This window comes from Thamnophis sirtalis, unplaced genomic scaffold (genome assembly GCF_051295495.1).
Source record: "Thamnophis sirtalis isolate CommonGarterSnake01/CBP01778 unplaced genomic scaffold, rThaSir2_p1.2 scaffold_2, whole genome shotgun sequence".
Taxonomy (NCBI): Eukaryota; Metazoa; Chordata; class Lepidosauria; order Squamata; family Natricidae; genus Thamnophis; species Thamnophis sirtalis.
The window spans coordinates 100,975,046-100,995,291 of NW_028261382.1; the positions used below are offsets into that span (position 1 = coordinate 100,975,046).

Below are 20,246 nucleotides of genomic sequence, written 5' to 3' on the forward strand. Positions count from 1 at the left end.
CACTAGGGAGAAGGAGCTCCTGTCGGCCAGTCAGTTTCCCACTTCCCTGAGTGAGGCAGGAGGGCAGGAAGAAAAGTGCACCACAGCCTTTATTGAGAGGAGTTCCAGCCCCCCTTCACTCCCCTCTTCCTGCGGCTGGAGGGATGCCAGCCCTCTCTCGCCCAGACTGCAGAGTCACTGGGCAGTGCCAAGGGGCACCTTCGGCAGCAAAGGAGGTGCTGGGATTTCGGTGCCCAAATGCCAGGACCAGCAACACAGAAGAAAGTTCTTTCTCCCCCACCAATGGAGGGTGGGAGCTCCTTCCACTTTCATGCAATTCCCCCCAGCAAGACCTCCACCTCCTCCTCCTCCTGGTCCAGGTGCTGCTGCAGCTGCTGCTCCACCTCTGTGGGGATCTCCACCTCCAGCAGGTTTTCCATCCCAGCCTCCGGCTCGTCACCAATCAGGACCTGCTCAGGACAAACCGGCCGAGGCCTCAAACCCCCTGCCCCCTCCTCATAAGGGGAGGAAGGTCCCAGAGCCCCCCTTGACCCCACTCTCACCTGGATGAGCTTCTCGCAGGCAGCGCGGACCCCACGGTCGGCTTCCCACTTGTGCAGCTCTCGCAGGACAAAGTAGGTGCCCCTCTCTCGCACCAGGAGCCGCCCTGGCTTGGTGGCTGTGAGCTGTCAAAGAGAGGGGGGGTTACTGGCTGTGGGGCCGCTAACAGGGAGGCCATTGGCCTGGGGGTTTGCATCTCCGGGAGGGTCGAAGGAGGACCTTCTTGAGGACAGGAAACCTCTGGATCTCTTCCCCAAAGCCAGAAAGGGAATACAGCAGCCTGGCTCAGTGTGGCAGGCTGGGGGTGGGGGGTGGGTGGGTGGGTGTCTCCCAGGCCTCTCCCTTGGCATCAAACCCCACAGCACAGCTGAGGCAAGGGAGGGGGCCAGGAGGCAAAAGACGCCTCCTTTCCAGAGTTGCACAAAACGGGCAGAGGGGGACACACTGGGGGGAGACTCGATTCATAGGGGTTTGTGGGAGATCCTTGAGATCTTGGTAATCTGAGTGAGCCCCGTGGCCCAGAGGAAGCCGCTTCCAGGGCCCACTTGGCAGTTTCCTAGGCACAGAGCAGACCCCAAGCACCCTCCCTGCAGCCCACCTGCCAGGGGTTAAATTCAGCAGGTCCTGACAGGAACTGGTAGCAGAAGTTTCCAGTAGTTCGGAAACCAGCACATGATGCCACCTCCGGCTGGCCCAGGAGTGGGGAGGGAATGGGGATTTTGCAGTACCCTCCCTTTGCCACGCCCACCCAGCCACGCCCACCCACCAGCAGGAGCGTCTCCAGGAGCATCTTGCGAATGTCAGCTTCCGGCTCCCGCTGCTTCTCAGCTGGCAGGTACTGCAAGTCCAGGGGCAGCCCTGGGGGGTTCAGGAGGGGGGGGGGTCAACGGAGGGCACAGGGCAGGGCAGCCCTCAAGGGTCTCTGTGCGCCCCCCTCCCTCCCTCCCGGGGAAGGCACCCACTTTCCATCTCGTCCTCCGGGAACTCCTCGGGGCCGGCCAAGGGGAGGAGGAGGGAGGGCAGGAGGTCCACCTGCTCGCTCAGCAGCCACTCGTGGTGCCCTGAAAAGCAGACATCCGTGACGAGGCGGGACCGGCGCTCCTCGCCCAGAGCCCAAGCGTGGCCGGCGGCACTCACGGTGGTCGAAGCAGCAGTTCCGCAGCGTTCTAGCCACGCCGCGCCGCCGGAGCGCCGAGCCCGCGTCCTGCACGAAGGGCAGCAGCTTCTGCACCACGCACCTGCGGGAAGAGCCGCTCAGCCGCCGCGCCGCGCGTGTCCGGAGCCCTCGGGGCAGCCCCGCAACCCTCCCCCGGCCCTCACCCGGAGCGGTCGAGCAGGGCGCAGCGGGCCTCCGGGAGCTGGCTCAGGTTGGCCAGCAGCGAGCCCAGGTGGTGCCAGGGGGCCCCGGGCCGGGGGTCCTCCGCGCAGAAGGCCTCCAGCAGCGGCGCCAGCCCCGTCCCTCCCCGCTGCACCTCGGCCAGCAGCTCCCGGCACGGGCCCTCCTCGCGCGACCAGTTGGCCAGGAGCGCGCAGGCCGGGGTGGCCAGGGGAAAGGCGGGGTCGAGCAGGCGGCGCAGCAGGTCCGGCATCCCCTCCCGCAGCGCCCCGGCCGCCCCCGGCTCCGCCGCCAGGTTGAGCAGCGCGTGGAAGGCGGCCTCGGCCAGCGCCGCCTCCGGCTCGCCGGTCAGCGCCAGCAGCGCCGCCAGGAAGTCCGGGCGGGCGAGCAGGAGGCGGCGGCCCTCGACGCCCCCCGTCAGCCCCAGCACGAACTGCACGGCGCGGCCCTTCAGGTCCCCGCGGGCCTCGGGCCGGAGGAAGGCCAGCAGCTCCCGCGCCTCCGGCTCCTCCATGCTGGGCGGCCCTTCCGCCATCGCCCCGCTCCGCCAATCCGCGGCCGGGACCGGAGAGGGGGCGGAGCGGGAGAGGGCCCGGAGAGCTCCTCAGCCAATCGGAAGCGGGCTTCTGGAGCGTGGCCTCTCGGGAGTTGAAGTCCGGCTCCCGGCTGCATCCCCGGCGGAGCCTCCTCCAGTCCCGCTTTCCCCGAGGAGCCCCTGATGATGGGGAGCCTTTGGCCCGACACCCAGAGAGGAGCCCCCCTCGCTCCTGGAGACGGGCTCCCTCCGCGAGAAGCGCAGGAGGAGTCCGGGGAAAGGGCGAGGCTGCCGGCCCCCCAGGCAGAATCGGAGGGCGGAGGAGAGGAGATCGCGGTACCGACGCTCAAGGGGCTCCCCAGTCTGGCCTTATAAGGTCGGGATCCCGCATTGGGATTAATGGCCCTTTCTGCGCCGTTTCCATCCGTCTCAAGTAGGGCATTGGCTGTGCAACACCCCCTCATCTCCCCTTCAGGCCAAGGCCAGCAGTTGCTTTCATCCCTTCTCCTCCTGCATCGTCGCCACGGGGGAGCCCAGTTTGAACGGTTCTGCCTGGCAGCCCCCTCCTCCGCCCCCTCCGTGGCCCCGTCCAGCCATTAAAAGCAAACTGCTTAAAATGCCCTTTGAGAAACCTTCCACAGGAAGCCGAATTGGTCCGAAGTGGCACCAGGGGGCAGAATCAGGTGGGAACTGATGGCTCAGCCCACCCTCATATACCCCTGGTTGCATCCAAGAGATTGTGAAGCTAGCATGCTGGCCTCGGAGAGGTCAAAGGTCGCCAGGTGGGTTACCAAGACCTTTCCAACTGTCCCCTTGTTACCTACAGGCTCTGCCTCTCTACCCTCCGGTTCTGCTTTTGCCCAGGATTGCCCTGCCCAACCGCCACGGCTTTGTTGCAACCTGTTGCAGTGAGACTTTAGCCTGTAAATTACAGATAATCATAATCCTGTTGCTTGCCTGCTTAATGCAGCTGTGTTGCATCTTCACAGCTGTTTGCCTGCTGCAGGCAAACCAGGTTTTGCCCAAACGAAACCCAGCACTGAACATCATTCCCTGAAACGTTAGTTGGCATCACTCTTGAACCACAGAGACTCACATTCTCCCATTTCACCAGTCACGGATTCCAATGTATTTTATGCGTATCCACACTCAGTATAGTACCTTGCTCATAAAGTAGCCTTTTAATCCAGCGAGTTTGTTATACCATTTATAGCTTCACAGTCCTTCTCTTTACTATTATTGGTTTTTTAGAAACAATGTTGTAGTTTTTTTTACAGTAATTGTACAAAGTTACCCTAATAAAGATGAACCCTGAAACAGATTTCAGAACAAAACAGCAAGAGCTACTGAAGAAATCCACTGTAGGCCGGAGGAGCCAAAGTTACGACGATATGGGGTGTGGTCCAGGGGTGGGTTTCAAAAATTGTTCGAACCTACTCTGTGGGCGTGGCCTCCTTTGTGGGAGTGGCTTGCCACCCATGTGACCTGGTGGGAGTGGCCAAGACGATGTTACTAGATATTACTAATTACTAGATATTATTAATATTACTAGATCATTATTAATGTATAGATAACTGCGGGACATTACACACCCACCCACACCCACAAACTATGACAGTGCTAGGAAAACACCCAAAAAATAAAAATCCCCCCCCCCCCCAAAAAAAAGACTGCCAATGAAACCAGGTTTTTTTTCCTAAGCCTAAGAACAGGGAAGACAAAGTCACTGGAATAAAAGCCATCAAGGCAACGTGGAAAATTATAAAGGACAGGCACTCACAGAACCATCAACCACCTCAGAATTACCTAAACAAGGAGTGTCAGCCTCTGCTTCACTGTTGCTTCGGCTGCCATGAAACGGGGAGGGAGGGCATGGAAGAGTTCTGGAATTCAAGCTTCTGCAGAGGGGTTTTTAAAAAGAAAACAGTCTTTTTGGGAGGGGGAATGGGCTGTGCTCCTGGTTTTGGGGATTCCCCCCCCCCACCAAAGACCAGTTGCAAATCTCTCCAAATCCTTTTCAGGATTTTCTTTTTAAAAAATGCCTCTCTGCAGACGATCTTGAAAACCCCCATCCCATCTCTCCTTGCCTATAGTCTTGGAAGATTCCACTGAGAAGCTTCTGCAGAGGGGTTTTTAAAAAGAAAACAGTCTTTTTGGGAGGGGGAATGGGCTGTGCTTCTGGTTTTGGGGATCCCCCCACCACCAAAGACCAGTTGCAAATCTCTCCAAATCCTTTTCAGGATTTTCTTTTTAAAAAATGCCTCTCTGCAGATGATCTTGAAAACCCCCATCCCATCTCTGCTTGGAAACTTCCGCAACTTCACAGTAAAAGCAAGTAAGAATTTCTCTCTGGCTCGTGAGATTTTCTTTACTGTGCAAAGGCTTGGTTTAAAACTGCAGGCTCCCGGGGAGGGGGGCAGGGGAAAATGCTGCCCATATGCCCCCTTCCAAAGCAAGCTTGCAGGTTTTCAAGATCATCCGGAGAGGCATTTTTTAAAAAGAAAAACCCTGCAGGCACCCAGCGACAGGGGCTAGGAGCTAGGAACCCGGAAGTTAATTACTTCCGGGTTCACTGACGAACCGGATCGCAAGAACCGGTGCGAACCGGCAGGAACCCACCCCTGGTGTGGTCTCTATGCTCTGAGACCGCAGCCAATATTTTTGCTGCCGGGTGGTCCAATCGGACTTAAACCGTCCCAAAGAGACGGTGAAGAGGAAGAATACGTCTTGCTGATCTCGGGGATATCGCAAAATCCCTGAAAGAAGCAAGAAAAGTTCTTCAAGCCGGCGGTAAAAAATCCAGCCAAGGCTGATGAAGTCGGGGCAGCTCCAAAACGGAAGGATACGGAAAGTGAAAGTGTTTCCAGCTGGCGAGGAACTTTTACTGTTTTAAAAAGAGCCTGCCTATAAAATACTTAAAAATTAATTTAAATTGAAGAATAGAAGAGTCAAGCGGCGGAATTAAATTTGGAGTGGTTTTTGGACAGTGGTTATCTTACTTTTTAAATGCTATCTTCATGGATGGAATTTATACAAGCCTTTTGAAATGGATGGATTAAGTTTTCTTCTTCTACCTTCTATTTATGATTATCTGTAATTTATAGGCTAAAGTCTTCCTCTTTCATTGCTGTGGGTATTTTTCTAACTCATTTAAAGATTGAACTTTTTTCTAATTTGAAATACCAGTTACAAAGATACAAAAAATATTTTTTTTTAACAGGGTTACACTGCTGTTCAGAGGCTTTTGTTCTTCCACGGGTTGTTTTTGACTTGGCTTTACTGCCAAGCTACAAAGGGTGATAAGAAGGAAAACACACAGATGGCCCTTTGAAGTGCAAATAACCTCCTTTGTGAATCTATGTTTTAATCTTATTAACCTTCCAAGCCAGAGCAGCTGTTGCTTGTTAGAATGGCAAACTTGCAAAAGATACTTTCAGAAATACAGAAGTATTTCAAATATATATGAAATAATAGATCAAAAGCTGGAATACTTAGAGCACATAACAATAAAATACGATGAAAAAATTGAGGATGTTTATCAAATGCAAGACGGGGTGATTGAAACTCAAAAAACCAAAGTGGAAAATGAATATAAAGAGATTAAACCTGCTGATATTGATGGTAATTGGTTTGTTCCTGAAAATGGAAAGAATGGAAATGAAAGAGGAAGTAAATGGAGAGGAATTTTATTCCAGAGGGCAGGATATAGAAGAGGGAAAAATTAAAGGATTGATGGACTCCCAAGAAAGAAATTCTACTAGCAAAAGTATTGATAACACTGCTGACAATCAAAGACAAGCTGAATAAAGAAGCAGAAAGAGGGCATCAAGATTATATGAGATTTTACAAGCAACGAGTTGCTAAGAGGAGTCCATACAAAGCTAATCAAGATGATGATTAGAGGATTAGTACCACAAATGGCAGAAGATATGAAATTGTTTTGTTATTGGAAAGATACGGAAGATAGATGGAAGAATATAATTTACAACTAGTTAAACCTAGTAAAATTTATTGATAATAGATATAGCTTAAATAACTGATGTTACTAATGTATATAAAGTGTTATGATGAGTATAATTGCACATGAACATTGAATGGTACCCATGTAAGGAAGATTAGCAACCCCTTTAGATTATACATAAAGGTTAATAACAACAACAACAAGAACCATGGCAGCATAAGATATGTGGTCAACTTGAAGATATGTGGACTTCAATGCCTGCTGGCTGGGGAATTCTGGGAATTGGAGGTCCACTTGTATTAAACTTACTGAATGCTGATCTAGAGAATTCACAGAACTCAGAACTGCAGAGAATTCAATGCCAGGGAGAATTGGCAGAAGGCTGCTGCCTGGCAGTGTTCGGGGTTTCCCCTCCTCCTTCAGCAGCTGTGGGCAGGAGACGGGGCTGTGGCTTCAAAGCCCTCTTCCCGTGCTTGTAACCATCGCCCCCCCCCCCAATGCCATTCTTTTCTAGGTCTCTCCTGTTAAGCTCCCAGTGATGGGGATCGTCCGCCTACTTCAGCCCAGGAGAAGCACCGGATGCTCCCTTTAAGAGCTGCGTTTCCAGGCCAAAGCTCTGCAGGGAAAGGAGGGGAGAGATGAAGGCCACTTGGGTTCTGCACAGAAATAGGATTTGGGCAGCCAGGAGACCACCTGGGGGGAGGCTCGGACCCTTCCCCCGGCTTGAGCGGTGCCTGTGTGTGTCCAGAGAGGTGGGAGAGCCGCGTCTCAAAGCCAACGGGGGACCTGGGTCTTCTCAGGGGGGAGACTCGCCTCTTCTTCCTTCACAGTGGCGCTTGGGGGCTTCCTGCACCTTCCCTGGCTGGCTGCGACCCAGAGGAGCCCTGCGGTGGGTGAGAGAACAGGGGATCAGACCTCCTGCCGGCCAAAGACTTGCAGGTGGCCTGTTCCAAAACAAAGAGCTTCCCTGAATCTCTCCTCCATAAACAGAACGGGACGGACGTGGGAGGCAGAGCCTGGCCAGCCTCCTCGTCCAGGGCCAGGGCAGGCGTGTGCCAAGAGGCCGACCCTGCGGCCACCCGCCTCCCTGCACTCTGGAGAGCAGCCGAGGGGCCCTTCGGTGGTGGCGAGGAAGAAGAGCGGCCGATTCCCCAAAAGCAGCTGCTGGAGGTGGGATCCAGGGCAGGCAGAGCTAATAGCTATTCGAAGACTCTCGTACCTGCGGAACAGGGCACTGCCAGCGGCTCCCCCTCCTCAGGGCCCTCGGCCATCTGAAAAGGGAAGATCAGCACCTGAGTTTGAGGAACCAAGAGGGCCCCCAACTCTGCCATTCCGGTCAAAGTCCCTCTCTTGCCCCTGGCTGCCTCCTGCCGTCTCCCTGCTGGCTGGGCTCCTCCAACAGCGGCTGCCCTGGTGCCCATCTCGGCCGGCCTCTCTCTCCAAGATCTGCTCCCAATGGCAGACTCTGCCGGCCAAACTGGGCTCTTTGAATTGGCCTCAGTCTTGGGCCACACGGGCTGGCTTGCCAGGCAAATGCCCGCTGGTGCTGGCTGGCCCCAGCAACCAGAGACGTTTTCCTTGGGGGCTGCAGCAGCCTCCCCCCAGTGCAGCCCCTGCCACAGGCGGCCGGCCTCCTGTTGAAGGCCAGTTCTCCTCCAGTCTCCCCATCATCCAGGGAGGAGGGAGCGTAGGAGAGCTGGATGGGTGGGAGGCCAGCGAAAGGGATGCCCACCTCTAGCCGCCCCCCAACCCCATTTATCTCCTGTGCTTTTTCGGAAGTGAATCTTCAACCTGAAGAGTTTCTCCCAACTGTGGCTGAGGCCATTCTCAGCCACCCCCCCAAGCAATAGGGATGCCCCACACAGTCGTTTCCTACTACTCTGCCCACCTGGGATTCCCCCCCCCCAAAGGAGTGATTTGCCTTCGTTACTCCACAGCTCACCTTCATCTTGGCCCCAAATGTCTTCTTGGTGCCCCATCTCCTCCTCCCCGCTATGAGCAGCCTCAGGATGGATGCTGGCAGGAGGGGCAGGAAGCAGCCAAGGAGAGGGTCCCCTTCCTCCTCCAAGGGGATGCAGAAAGGAAGGCCAAGCAGCCCCTCTCTCCTGGACTCCCACCCCACCAGGCCGCCCCAGGGCTCGGGGAGCCTGCCTCTTTCCTCGTGCGGCTTTTGGGCCCACCACGAATCCTTACCGGGCACGGGGGGCCGTCTGGACGGGAGGCTCCTGGGCTGCAGCTCCCCAGGAAGGCTGCGGTGCAGGACGGGGGCTTCATTTCTGCCCTCTGGCTGCACCTGGAGAAGGGCAGAAGGGAGCAGGGGTAGCCAGGCCAGGCCCTTCCGACTCTCCCCAGCTCCCACTGATGCTCGAACCTGTTTCGCCCCTAGGGGCACCTAATCCCGACGGCTGTGATCATTTTAATGTCTTTTAATGTTTTTATGTTGTAAGCTGATCTTGGATACAGGATGGGTGGCAAAAAAATTCCATAGTAAATAACTAATAAATACTCCTGCCTTCTGTTCTCTGTGGCTAAATTGGGCTAAAAAACCCAGCACAGGGGTCTCTGATCAAAGGCAGAGCAGGTGGGGGCTGAGACCAGCTTTGGAGAATAGCTTGACCCCCTCCTCTCCCTCCCCTCAAAATCCAGAAGTCTGCTATCATGGACCCCCTAGTCCTTCTTTTCACTTGATTAAAGGTAACGGTAATATGAAAATATGATGTAAATGTTGAAACATGCTTAATAAAAACATTAAAAAAAAATAAAGATAAAGGTTCCCCTCGCACATATGTGCTAGTCGTTCTCAACTCAAAGGGGGAGGTGGATCATCTCCGTTTCAAAGCCAAACAGCCAGCGCTGTCCGAAGACGTTTCTGTGCTCATGTGGCTGGCATGACTCTGTTAGCTGTTCGCTTCCCACCAAAGGTGGTCCCTATTTTTCTACTTGCATTTTTTACGTGCTTCTGCACTGCTAGGCTTGGCAGAAGCTGGGGCAAGTCACGGGAGCTCACTCCATTACGTGGCACTAGGGATTCGAACCGTCAACCTTTCCGATTGACTAGCTCAGCATCTTAGCCACTGAGCCACCGCGCCTGTCACTCGATTAGCGAAACCGAAATCCCGCAACCGGTCCTTCATATGTTTTAGTCTCCAGGCCTTTAATCATCCTCTTCTCCGCACTCTCTCCAAAGTTATTTTTTCGTAATATGGTGACCAAAACTGGGTGCAGGATTTCAAGTGCGGCCTTACTAAGGACTTACAAAAGTGGTAGTTTTATATACAGTTTGAAGGGAGCCTGGAAAGCTGCTGCTGTTGTGAGGCAAACAAGGGGGGGCCTTTGGCCACAGGTGTTCCCCCCCCCCCCACATACCCCAGCTGAACATGGATGTTAATCCTGAACCTCCTCCAGGGTTGGGGAGCATCTTCTCACTGAAACTGTGCTAGAATCGGGGCCTGGCCTGGGGGCTCCGGCCTTCGGGGGAAGACCAAACCCATTCCAAATTCAGCCCAAACTACAAGGACTTACGGCAGCCAAGGGACTCCGGCTGGCGCCATGGGGTCAGGCTTGGTCTTCTTCTCCAGCTGCGGCAGGACGGCCTCCCCTGCTCTCTTCCTGCCATGGGGCTGCCAGGGAAGAAGGAGAGGGCCTTGCGGCGTCTGCCCAGGCGTGCCAGGGTCTGCGATGGGCTCAGGGGCAGAAGGCACTGGGGGCTCAGCACTTTCCAGGCTCTGCTGCTGGGAGGGAAAATGGGGAGCAAACCATGAATTGCTAGTAGGTGCTGGCCTAAAAACAGTTCTAGTCCTAAGCATGGAACCCGGTGGAGTAACCTGAGCCAGTCCCTCTCTCTCCACCCAACCCACCTCGCAGGGTTGTTGTTCTGGGGAAGAGACTCGCCAAAACCCCCGAAGGCCCCTGCCGGCGTCTTCCCAAAACCTCCCGCTCTTCCCCGTGAATCCAAATGCCAGGCCTACCTCAATGGCCGCCAGGTGGGGCAGAGGGAGGGCTCCGACTCGGACATCCACGGACCCGGCCGGAGAGAGGGCGCAATCCCCACCGCCGGGCTCTTGGGCCTCCGTTGCGGGAGGCCGCTCCTCTGGCTGCAGAGCCGTGGGAAGCAGGTAATCCACCCCCGAGCGCTGGCAAAGCTTGTCCACTTTAGCACAGAGACGCTGAAGGGCTGGAAAAGGGCGGCATGAAAGCCCGTCATGAAGGCCTCTCGGGGCTCCAGCGTCCCAGCAGGAGAATCGGGAGTCGGTCGGAGGTGCGTGGGGGCAATTTTCCCTTGAGAGTCCCACCACCCATCGCTTTGATTTGGATTTCCCTTCTGTCCATTTGCTTCCCCTTCTGTTAACTCAGTGCTTCCCAAACTTGGCAACTTTAAGACTTGTGGACTTCAACTCCCAGAATTCCCCAGCCAGCTCTGCAGATGGGCGGGGCCTGCCTTACCTGGAAGGATCTCCTTGTTCCTCCGGACCGGCCTCAGCAGCGGCTCGAACTGCATCCTGATGGACGTGGCCAGTTCCTGGGCCACGCTCTGCAAGCTGCAGTAGATGGATTGCTGGAAGGGAAAGCTGGAGTGAAGCCCCCTGACCAGCGTGGCCCCTGCAGCCGGTCAGGCCAAGGCCCTCTCCCCTCCCCAAACAGCAAGGAGGGGGAGGGCCGAGCGCCCAGAGGGGAGGGTTGCGGCCTTCACTCGGTCGGGAGGGGCAGCTGGGCCCTGAGGGGGCAGAGGGGTCACCCCACCCTCTCCGCCTCAAGGTATCTGCTGGAAACTCTGGCTCAGATGCCTGGAGAGACCCTGAGGAGAGACCCTGGCTGTGGCCATTGGGGGGGGCAGCCTCACCTGCAGGCGCTCCAGTTGCTGCCGCATCTTCTCCACAGCCGAGTGGAAAATGGCCTCCTTCTGCAGGTGGACGAACTGCTCCATCTCCTCCTTCATCCTTCGGAAATACCCCGGGCCGGAGAGCTGGGAGCAGGCTGCAAAGTGATGTCACCAGTCGGTCCTGCCCTGCCATGAACCTGCCCCCCCAGGGGGGGGGGAACCAGCTAGCGCCAGGCAGTCCTCGACTTACAACGCTTTGCTTAGTGACCGCTCGGAGTTACGGCGGCACTAAAAAAGGGGACTTACGACCGTGTTTCCCACTTATGACTGTTGCAGCATTTCCATGGTCATGTGGTTTGCATTTGAATGCTGGACAACTGACTCGTATTAGTGACGGTCACAGCGTCCCAGGAGCACGCAACCCCCTTCCGACAAGCAGAGTCCACGCGGAAACTAGGTTCATTTAACAACCGTTTGACTAATTTAACTACTGCAGTGATGATTCACTCAACAAACGTGGGAAGAAAAGTTGTAAAGTGGGGCAAAGCCCACTTAGCAACAAATCTCACTTAGCAACATAAAACGTTGCTCCGCCTGCAGAAACCTTCCTGTCTGTGGAGTGGGGGATTCTGGGGGTTGAAGTCCACGCTTCTTAAAAGGGCCGGGATGGAGAAACACGGAGCTACCCTGGCGGGTTATTCTGTGCCTCAGCGGAGCAACCGGGTCCCTCGGCTGGAGCGAGTGGATCAGAGCGCCCCCCCCCCGTTCGCCCTTCCTTCTTCCTCCCCAGGGCCCCCCAACACTGGATCCCTGGAGGAGGGCCGGTGCGCCCAGGGATACAAGGGGAGCTGCTTCTGTCCTGTGCTGGGATTACAGCTGGATTTATGCCCTGGGCCCGGGATGGCAAACCTCTGACGCGCCTGCACAGGGGCCACGCGGAGCCATTTGTTAGGGCGCGCGAAGCGTTGCGCTGGCCAGCTGACTTCAGCCTTTCTGTGAGGCCATTTTCCGCCCTCCCGGGGCTCCGGAGGCTTTGTAGGAGCCTGGGGAGGGCGGAAACAGCCTCTGCCGCCCCCCTGGAGCTTCCCTGAACCCCCGAGCGCAAAAAACCAGCCCTGCGGGCAAAGGGGAAGGAACGGATTCCTCCAGGCCAACCTCCGGGTTTCCCTGCAGCCCCCGAGTGGGAACCCTCAGGTGATGGGAGCCCCCCTGTGCCAGAGGTCACCTGCATAGGCTGGTTCCATGCTGGCTTGAATCGTCGGTATCAAGAGCCGGGAGACGGCCCGTTGCTTTCTTGTAATGGAGGTCACCTGATCCAGGGTGAAGTTGAGCAGCTGGACGGAAGGGAGGGAGGGGAAACTCCCGTCAGTCCCCCCTTCTCATAATGGGACCCTCACCATTCTCTTCCCAATGGCCCCGTCCTTATAAGGCCCCGGCTGTTGCCTCCTGGGGACCCACGTGGGGGTCCCGGGGGTGGCAAAGGGCAGGCCCTATGGCTCCACCGCCTCACCCGTGCTTGAGCGGCTTCCATCTGCTGAGTGTGAATCGCACACAGGGCTCTGGCGACCGGACCGTCTGGGTGCAGCTTCTTCTTGAGGCCTCTGAAGAAGGAGCTCAGCTGGTCCAGGAGGGCAGCCCTGAAGGCCTCGATGGAGATCAGCAGCTTGGAGCTGTGGAGGGGGGGGGGAAGAGTGGCCAGGGGCCCCAGCAGCCCATCAGGAGCAGCGCCCAGGCTCCGAGAGTGCAGGGAGGGCCCGGACCCTCCCCTTTCCCACAAAGAGCAGCCCTCTGCTGGAAGCCCTCAATGGGAGGGGCTGGGGTCCCTGGCATGTGGGGCTGCGCTTGAAGAGAGTTCGGAGACTCCAGTTAGTCCAGAATGCAGCCGCGCGAGCAATTGTGGGTGCACCTCGGTACACCCACATTACACCCATCCTCCACGAGCTGCACTGGCTGCCCATTGGTCTCCGGACACGCTTCAAGGTGCTAGTTGTTACTTTTAAAGCCCTTCATGGCATCGGACCTGGGTACCTGAGAGACCGCCTCCTGCCAATTACCTCCCAAAGACCGATTCGATCACACTGGCTTGGCCTTCTCCGGGTTCCATCTGCCAGCCAATGCTGGCTGGCAACCCCCCGGGGGAGGGCCTTCTCTGTTGCAGCTCCAGCCCTCTGGAACGACCTCCCCGTTCAGATCCGGACCCTCACTACCCTCCCGGCCTTCCGTAAAGCTACTAAGTCCTGGCTGTTCCGGCAGGCCTGGGGCTGTTGAAGTATCCAGCCCCACTTTAATTATGAATGTTGTATTTTAAATTTTGTATTGTCTTATTTATTCCCCTTCCCCTTTTATTGTAAGCCGCCCGGAGTCCTTCGGGAGTGGGCGGCATACAAAACTAATAAACTCAACTCAATGTGGGTGCAGGAGGTCCCCTCAACCCAGCCCTTCCTGGGCAGGAATTAGGTTCTGCTTTTGAGCTGGAAATGCTGGGTCCACAAGGAAGCCCCATCAATCCCCCCAAAGCCCCCCAAAACAGCTGGAAGCACCTCGGGAATTCAGGGAACATCCAGAGACAGAGATTTGGACCTCAGGTTATCCCTAGGATTTAATTCACTTTGCCTGTGAGAGCAAGAAATGGGCTTTCCTCTAATTTCTCTGCACAAGCACCTTATTTGATATAATTTCAGACTAATTCAAGATTATTATATTTTGGCAATTCCTTGGGGAAAAACTATATCATCTCTCTTTCTCTCTCTCAAGATTACAATGGACCAACACTTTCCATCATGTGGGGGATCCCACACTGGACGCTTCTAAGAAGAGACAGGGAGAGCCGTTTGTCTGAAATGTTACAGGGCCTCCTGCCTGAGAAAGGGGTTCGACTAGAAGACCTCCAAGGTCCCTTCCAATCTGTTACTCTGTTATCATGTGGTCTGCCAAGAGCAGTAAGCATGTTTATGTTTAACACACCAAGACTTTATATATATATAATATTTGGAGTTATTTAATAACTGTTTTGATTTCACTTATCCCTTTTGTGATTGGCTTACGTCATAAAAGGAAGAGGAAGGCCAGGAGTCTCGTAGCTTTAAAAGGACAGGGAGCAGTATTATCAAAATTATTTTGGCCACACAGGTTGTTGGGGGCCTCCTTATCTCCTCCCAGGGGGAACAAGCGAGGAGGCAGTGCCTGGAAGCAGAGATTTTTTGGGGGTGGGGGGTGACCAAGCTGGTGCTCCAGGACAGAATGTGATGCCCTCGATGATTGGAGAGAGGCAGCCTTTGGCCTCCTGTCCAGTTTCTCCACTCTGATGGGCCAAAGGGTTCAGAGGAAGGACAGCGGCTGCTGGGGGGGGGGGAACCTACCTGAAGACCTCGTTCCAGGCCACAGAGATGACCTTCAGGAGGGGCCCGGCCAGTTCTTTGTTGAAATCCACAGAGTGGCACTTGGGAGAGGTGTAAACGCCACGGTGGTTGCAGATCGCCCGATAGGTCACGTGGGGGTAGCCAAGCACCTGCAGGGAGTGGGGGAGAGGCCTCCGTCAGAGACCCCATTCCACCCTCCCCACATTCAAGTCCTGAGTGGAGCCCACAGATTGGGGGGGGGAGGGAGGGACTCCAGAGACAGATGCGTATCCAGGGCTCAGGGTGGAAGCAGAAACTCCAGACTAACAAGAGGGCAAATGTGGACCTTGGCTTCCCTCAATGGCCTGAGAAGCCCCCCCCCCAAAAGATCTTGGGGGGCAGAGTGAAGCCCCTCCTGTGCAAAAACCCAGCAAAAGCCAGAAAGAAAGAAAGTCACTGGACTTTTCTACGAGTTCCAGAAAGGAGAACGGACGCAGCCTTTCCTCCTTGGGAATATTAACACACACGCAGCCCTTGAAGGGAGTCTGACCCACTTGGCCTTCTGGATGGTCTCAAAACACGGAGGCCGTCAGCCCGCTGGAGGCTTAACAACGCTTAATTGGAAGAGGCCCTTGGTGCCTTTTACTCTGCCGACCACAGCTGGAATTCTGCACCCACTTTTGGTCTTTGGAAAACGTTCAGAGAAGAGCAACGAATGCGATTAAAGGCCTGGAGACTAAAATATACAAAGAACGGCCGGAGGATCTGGGTTCGGCCGCTCTAGAGAAAAGAAGGACCAGGGGAGACAGGAGAGCACCTTCCAATATTTGAGGGGCTGCCCCAGAGAGGAGGGGAAGTCAAGCTATTCTCCAAAGCACCCGAAGGCCAGAGAAGGAAGAATGGATGGAACCTGATCAAGGAAAGTTTCAACCTGGAAACTTTTTGACAGTGAGAGCAATCAACCTATGGAGCAGCTTCCCTCTAGAGCAGTGTTTCTCAACCTTGGCAGCTTGAAGATGACTGGACTTCAACTCCCAGAATTCCCCAGCCAGCAAATGCTGGCTGGGGAATTCTGGGAGTTGAAGTCCAGACATCTTCAAGCTGCCAAGGTTGAGAAACACTGCTCTAGAAGTTGTGGTTGCCCCAACCCTGGAGGTGTTTAAGAAAAGACTGGACAGTCAGCCGCCTGAAATGGTAGAGGGTCTCCTGCCAGAGAAGGGGGCTGGACTGGAAGCCCTCCAAGGACCCCTCCAGCTCTGTTCTATTTACAGATTAAAAACCATCCCAGATTCCCAAAATGGATCAGGTCCTCCCAATTCCATGCAGGATCCCCGATGGACCCTCCCTGAGGCCTTCTAAGCTCCAGCATCATTTCCTGGGAGCAGCAGCAGCCCTTTCCTTCATGTCTGGAACAGAGCCCCCCCTGCCCGCTGCTTCGGGGTCGTTTCCTGGGAGGGGGCTGCATCCCTGAAGAAAGGGGGGCTCCGAGGGAAAAGAAGCACTTACCGGCGAGCCCCAGCCTTTGACAATGGCCTCGCAGCGCTGCTTGGCACTCTCAGCGCCGTTCTGCAGGCTGCCCAGGATGAGGGCATCAAAGGCATACCGGAGGTCCTGAGAGCTGGCAGTGAGGACCCCCTGGAGGAGGGCAGGGAGGCCCTGCAGGGCCTGCTGCAGCATCTCCTGCACCTGGGCCTGGCGAGCATCGGCCTGCAAAGGAGAGAGGGAGGGAGGGAGGAGAGGGAAGGTTTCTAAGAAGAGACGGGACAGCCCATTGTCCATAATGGTACAAGATTTCCTGCTTGTGCAGGGGGTTGAACTAGAAGACCTCCGAGGTCCCTTCCAACTCTGTTATTCCCTTCCAGCCAAGATTTGGACTGCCAAATTTCTCCGGGAAGGGAGCGTGTTCAGTGCTGCTCCTACCTGTGTTCTCTGGCTGTTGAGATAATTCACCATTTGGCTTAGGACACGAGCTACGTCCCGGATGACCTTCTCTGTCGCCACCATGCTGTGCTTCAGCGCTGTGTCCATCGCAAACTTCTTCAGCGCAGGAATCTCTGGAGGGAGGGAGGGAGAGAGAGAGTGTGAACCATCTACAAGGGACTCAATTGAAGGTTTTATTGGGAAGATCACGAGGAACCTGCCGATGCCTCCCATTCTCTGTGGAAGCATCTCATCCTCAGCAATTGGTATTTTCTGCTCCCTAATATTGTGCAAGGTTACGTGCCAAAACTCTTTAAGAGCAGGGTTGCCCAATTCTGGCAAGTTTAAGACATGCGGACTTCAACTCCCAGAATTCCCCAGCCACCCATGACTTTGGGCTTCTGGGAGCAGAAGCCCAGCTATCTTAAAGATGCCAAGGTTGAGACCCCCTGTTCTACCTGTAGTTCAGGGTTGAGCTCTGGAGCCCTTGGCGCTTTCTGCTTTCGGTTGCCTGCTTTCAGATGTTTCATTGTCCAACTGGGTAACATCATCAAAGCTAAGGAGTGTGGAGTTTGCTTAGATCCACTAGATCTCCTGGCCAGTGCTGGTGGAGGCCTTTTCCTTGGCGATTCCTCAGCCCTCCTAAGGCCGGAGTTCCCAACCTTCTCTATTCCCCGCACCCTTGGAATGCTTCTGGTCTATTCTCGCACCCCTTACAAAAGTAAATAATTACAACACCCCCTGGAATATCATCTCACACCCTCCAAGGTCTCTTCCAGCTCTATTCTGATTGATCAGTTGAAACGGTAGCAAAAGAGGCAGATCCGCGGCATTCCGCTGTAACAATCCCTAAGTACTCAATCCTTCCGGTCCCTAAATCCTTCCGCAAACCACGTAGAAAGAGCTGCACAAACACACATCCCTGGGACATACCTGTGTCTTTCACGTCATGGAAAACTTGAGGCTGACCATTGCAGAGCAACTTCCCACCAAGCTTGAGATACTCCGTAGAGCTGACCGTGAAAACCTCCAGATTAGCAGGCTGCTCCCCAGCCGAGTCCCCCTCGTCCATCTCTTCTTCACCATCTTCTTCACCCTCAGCTCTCCTGGACACTTCCTGCACAAGACCACGCGTGGCCCGCTCTTACCGGCCGATCGAGACAAGACGCCTCCCTCCACAAGGCTTGCCGAGAGTGGCAAAGGGGCACCGCCAAAGCTTTGGTGGCCATGCCAGGCGGCAGCTCCTCCCGACCTCCGGCACGGAGCCTTCCTACCTGGAGCCCAGCGCTGAAGTCCATCAAAATCCGCTGCTTGGAAAATGCATTCCGGGCCTGAACGCAAATCAGGCTGATGGCCCGGAGCCTGGCCTCCTTCTCCCTCTGCAAGGCACAGATCTAGACGAGAGAGGGCAGAGGGAGAAGGTGAGCCACCCCCTGGGAGGAAACCCACCCGCCCACCCACCCACCGGGCTTCTAACTTTGACCTCCTGGAGGGGGAGGGGGGGGCTTACTTTGAACTCCTTCTCCAAGATGTCATGTCTCTGAAACCAGGCGGAATCTCCGTCCGCACCTCCCTTCCTCACTGGCTGCAGGGAAAGGAGGCGATTTGCAGGTGGGCACAGAATTCTCGAGTGGGGCTCGGAAAGTGCATTTCTTTTGGGGGTGGCGAAAGGGACCCCGTGAGGTTTCCCACCCTCCTTTTAAGTGCGCCCCAGTTTAAAAGTTCTCCAGGGAGGAAACATCATCCACAGGGAACTGAATTGGTCCTGAGGGCGACAGGAGGAAGAACCAGCCTGGAACTGATAGCCGTTTCTATTAGCCACCGGCCGTATCTCAGAGAAACAGTCCAGCTGCAGGCTGACCGCGGAGGAGGGACGGATGACGAGTACCTCATGCCGCCGCTGCTGCCGTTGTGCGTAAAGCTGCTTCTTCTCCGTTTCGGCTTCAGTCCTCTGGCGTTCCAGCTCTTGCAACTCCTCTTCCAGGGGACGGATCTGATCTTGTAGGTTGAGGTCCCTGCAACATTTGGGGGAAGGAATATTTCTGAGAGCCGCCTGGCTGCTGAATTCCGCTTTAGGAGCTTCTCAGCCCAGCCCAGGGCCCAAGCGCCCCCCCCCCCCCACAAAAAAACCCCTTCCTTTAAGGCAGTGGTCTCCAACCTTGGCAACTTTAAGACTTGTGGACTTCAACTCCCAGAGTTCCTCAGCCAGCAAAGCTGGCTGAGGAACTCTGGGAGTTGAAGTCCACAAGTCTTAAAGTTGCCAAGGTTGGAGACCACTGCTTTAAGGCCTCCTGTGCTCAGCCAAGAATGGCCGGACATCCCAGAGTAATTGCAGGGTGAGCCTGAAATCTCTTAGGCTTTTAACCCCCTTGAACATGTTTCCCTTCTCATCCCGGAAGCTTCTTCCGTTCCCAAAAAGTTCAGATTTCAAAATTCAGTTCAGCTTCTTGGATGAGAAGCGAAACATTTTCAGGAAAAACAGCCAAGAAAGTCTAGTTGCCTTTTGGAAAAGCAACTTTACCCCAAAAAAGCCTGAACTGGATGACGGAGAATCTCCAGAGGCAGGTGACCCTCTTCCCTGCTTTCACCCCAGAGGCGGCCTTTACACCCCAAGACCAACAGTCGACATGAAGTACCCTGGGGGTGGTGGAAGAGGCTTGTGGGGGGGGAGCGCTTCCCTCCCTCCCTGCCTGCTGGAGCCCCCGCCAGGGCAGAGAGAGGCCCACCTGACAATGTCCGTGATGCTGAAGCTGTCGGTCTTGGTGCAGACGAAGGCCAGGCTCCCGTAGAGGCCGTCCATAAACAGCTGCCGGCGGAAGTTGGCGCTCAGCAGCTCTTTGGCCGTCTTGTCGTCCACGGCTCGAGTGATGCTGGCGGTCACCCACACCGCATTGCAGTCCTTCAGGTACTGGAGGAAAGGGAAGAAGAAGAAGAAGCCACCTTTCTTCCCGTCCAACATATTCTGGGCTTGGCCACACCCAAAATAACCACAGGTAGTCCTCAGTGTACAACAGATTGTTTAGCGACCAAAGTTACTGAAAAAGTGACTTGTGAACGTTTTTTCGCACAACCGTTGCAGAATTCCACATGGTCACATGACAAAATTCAAACGCTTGGCAACTGACTCATATTTATGACGGTCAGTGGGTCACGTGATCACCATTTGCAAGTTCCTGACAAGCGAAAGAGGAAGCCGGAGAGGGAATTACCATTTCCTTCATTTCCCCCCCCTTTTTCTCAAGCGACAGAATGAGGGGTGCGTATTTAGCAGGGGTAGTGTGGAGGACCATGATATTTGCAGGCTTATTCTGAGGGGTCTCTTTCTCCCTCCCCTTCCTCCGATTGGCTGGTGGTGAACTGTCACCCGGGGTGAGCAGTATTTCTCCGAACGGCCCCTGGCGAAGGGCCTGAAGACGCTGGGGCCCATTGGCCGTCGCCAACAGCTGGGCTCCTTTCAGCGGAGGAGAAACGACAGAGGTGGATGGCTGGGGGCTGGACCCTGGGGGCAAAAAAGGGGTGGCGAAGGGTGCCAGGAGAACAGTCCTAGACCCGCCAGACACACTTAACAACTGCTAAGCTAACAGTTGCACGGATTCACTTAACAACTATGGCAAGACAGGTCTTAAATGGAGAAAAAATCACTTAACAACCATCTTAATTAGAAACCAAAATTTTGGGCTCAATGGTGGTCGCAAGTCAAGGACTGCCTGTCACACAACCCTTAAGGTGTTCTAAGACACAAAAGGCCCTGCAGCCCCTTCTCAGAACTTAACACACTCGGGGCGATGAAGCTGAAA

The 20,246-nt window shown here is 55.2% G+C and overlaps 2 protein-coding genes and 1 long non-coding RNA gene across 3 annotated transcripts in view; all 3 read right to left on the reverse strand.

The window, feature by feature from the left end:
• Positions 1–71: 71 nt before the first annotated feature.
• HGH1 (HGH1 cochaperone) lies at positions 72–2,430 on the reverse strand. The gene is made up of 6 exons (XM_014064008.2): positions 1,861–2,430; positions 1,678–1,778; positions 1,503–1,601; positions 1,307–1,398; positions 543–665; positions 72–449 (listed from the first exon to the last, which is right to left on the reverse strand). Exons 1-6 carry the CDS (start codon positions 2,409–2,411, stop codon positions 309–311), a joined length of 1,107 nt encoding a protein of 368 aa, XP_013919483.2. The 5' UTR covers positions 2,412–2,430; the 3' UTR covers positions 72–308.
• Positions 2,431–6,398: 3,968 nt separating this feature from the next.
• LOC106546990 (uncharacterized) lies at positions 6,399–8,135 on the reverse strand. Its single transcript, XR_015695583.1, has 2 exons — positions 7,592–8,135; positions 6,399–7,256 (listed from the first exon to the last, which is right to left on the reverse strand). It is a non-coding gene; the product is annotated as an uncharacterized LOC106546990 (long non-coding RNA).
• Positions 8,136–8,376: 241 nt separating this feature from the next.
• The window catches only part of NUGGC (nuclear GTPase, germinal center associated), a 31,872-nt gene continuing 20,002 nt past the window's right edge, over positions 8,377–20,246 (reverse strand). Inside the window, exons 11-26 of the mRNA XM_087703530.1 lie at positions 19,176–19,357; positions 18,349–18,464; positions 17,960–18,036; positions 17,724–17,843; positions 17,383–17,566; positions 16,450–16,583; positions 16,036–16,236; positions 14,551–14,699; positions 12,702–12,861; positions 12,417–12,525; positions 11,213–11,346; positions 10,816–10,927; positions 10,341–10,546; positions 9,895–10,103; positions 8,566–8,665; positions 8,377–8,388 (exon numbers count right to left, since the gene is read on the reverse strand). Of these exons, the coding sequence (XP_087559656.1) occupies positions 8,377–8,388; positions 8,566–8,665; positions 9,895–10,103; positions 10,341–10,546; positions 10,816–10,927; positions 11,213–11,346; positions 12,417–12,525; positions 12,702–12,861; positions 14,551–14,699; positions 16,036–16,236; positions 16,450–16,583; positions 17,383–17,566; positions 17,724–17,843; positions 17,960–18,036; positions 18,349–18,464; positions 19,176–19,357 (2,205 nt within the window). The remainder of the gene's footprint in view (positions 8,389–8,565; positions 8,666–9,894; positions 10,104–10,340; positions 10,547–10,815; positions 10,928–11,212; positions 11,347–12,416; positions 12,526–12,701; positions 12,862–14,550; positions 14,700–16,035; positions 16,237–16,449; positions 16,584–17,382; positions 17,567–17,723; positions 17,844–17,959; positions 18,037–18,348; positions 18,465–19,175; positions 19,358–20,246) is intronic.

Excerpts from the sequence above, each read along its gene's own strand:
- HGH1 (XM_014064008.2), bottom strand. The coding sequence starts at position 2,411 with ATGGCGGAAGGGCCGCCCAGCATGGAGGAGCCGGAGGCGCGGGAGCTG. Across the intron at positions 1,602-1,677 it reads GAACTGCTGCTTCGACCACC|GGCACCACGAGTGGCTGCTG; the intron begins GTGAGTGCCGCC and ends TCTGCTTTTCAG. Across the intron at positions 450-542 it reads CCTGCGAGAAGCTCATCCAG|GTCCTGATTGGTGACGAGCC; the intron begins GTGAGAGTGGGG and ends TGTCCTGAGCAG.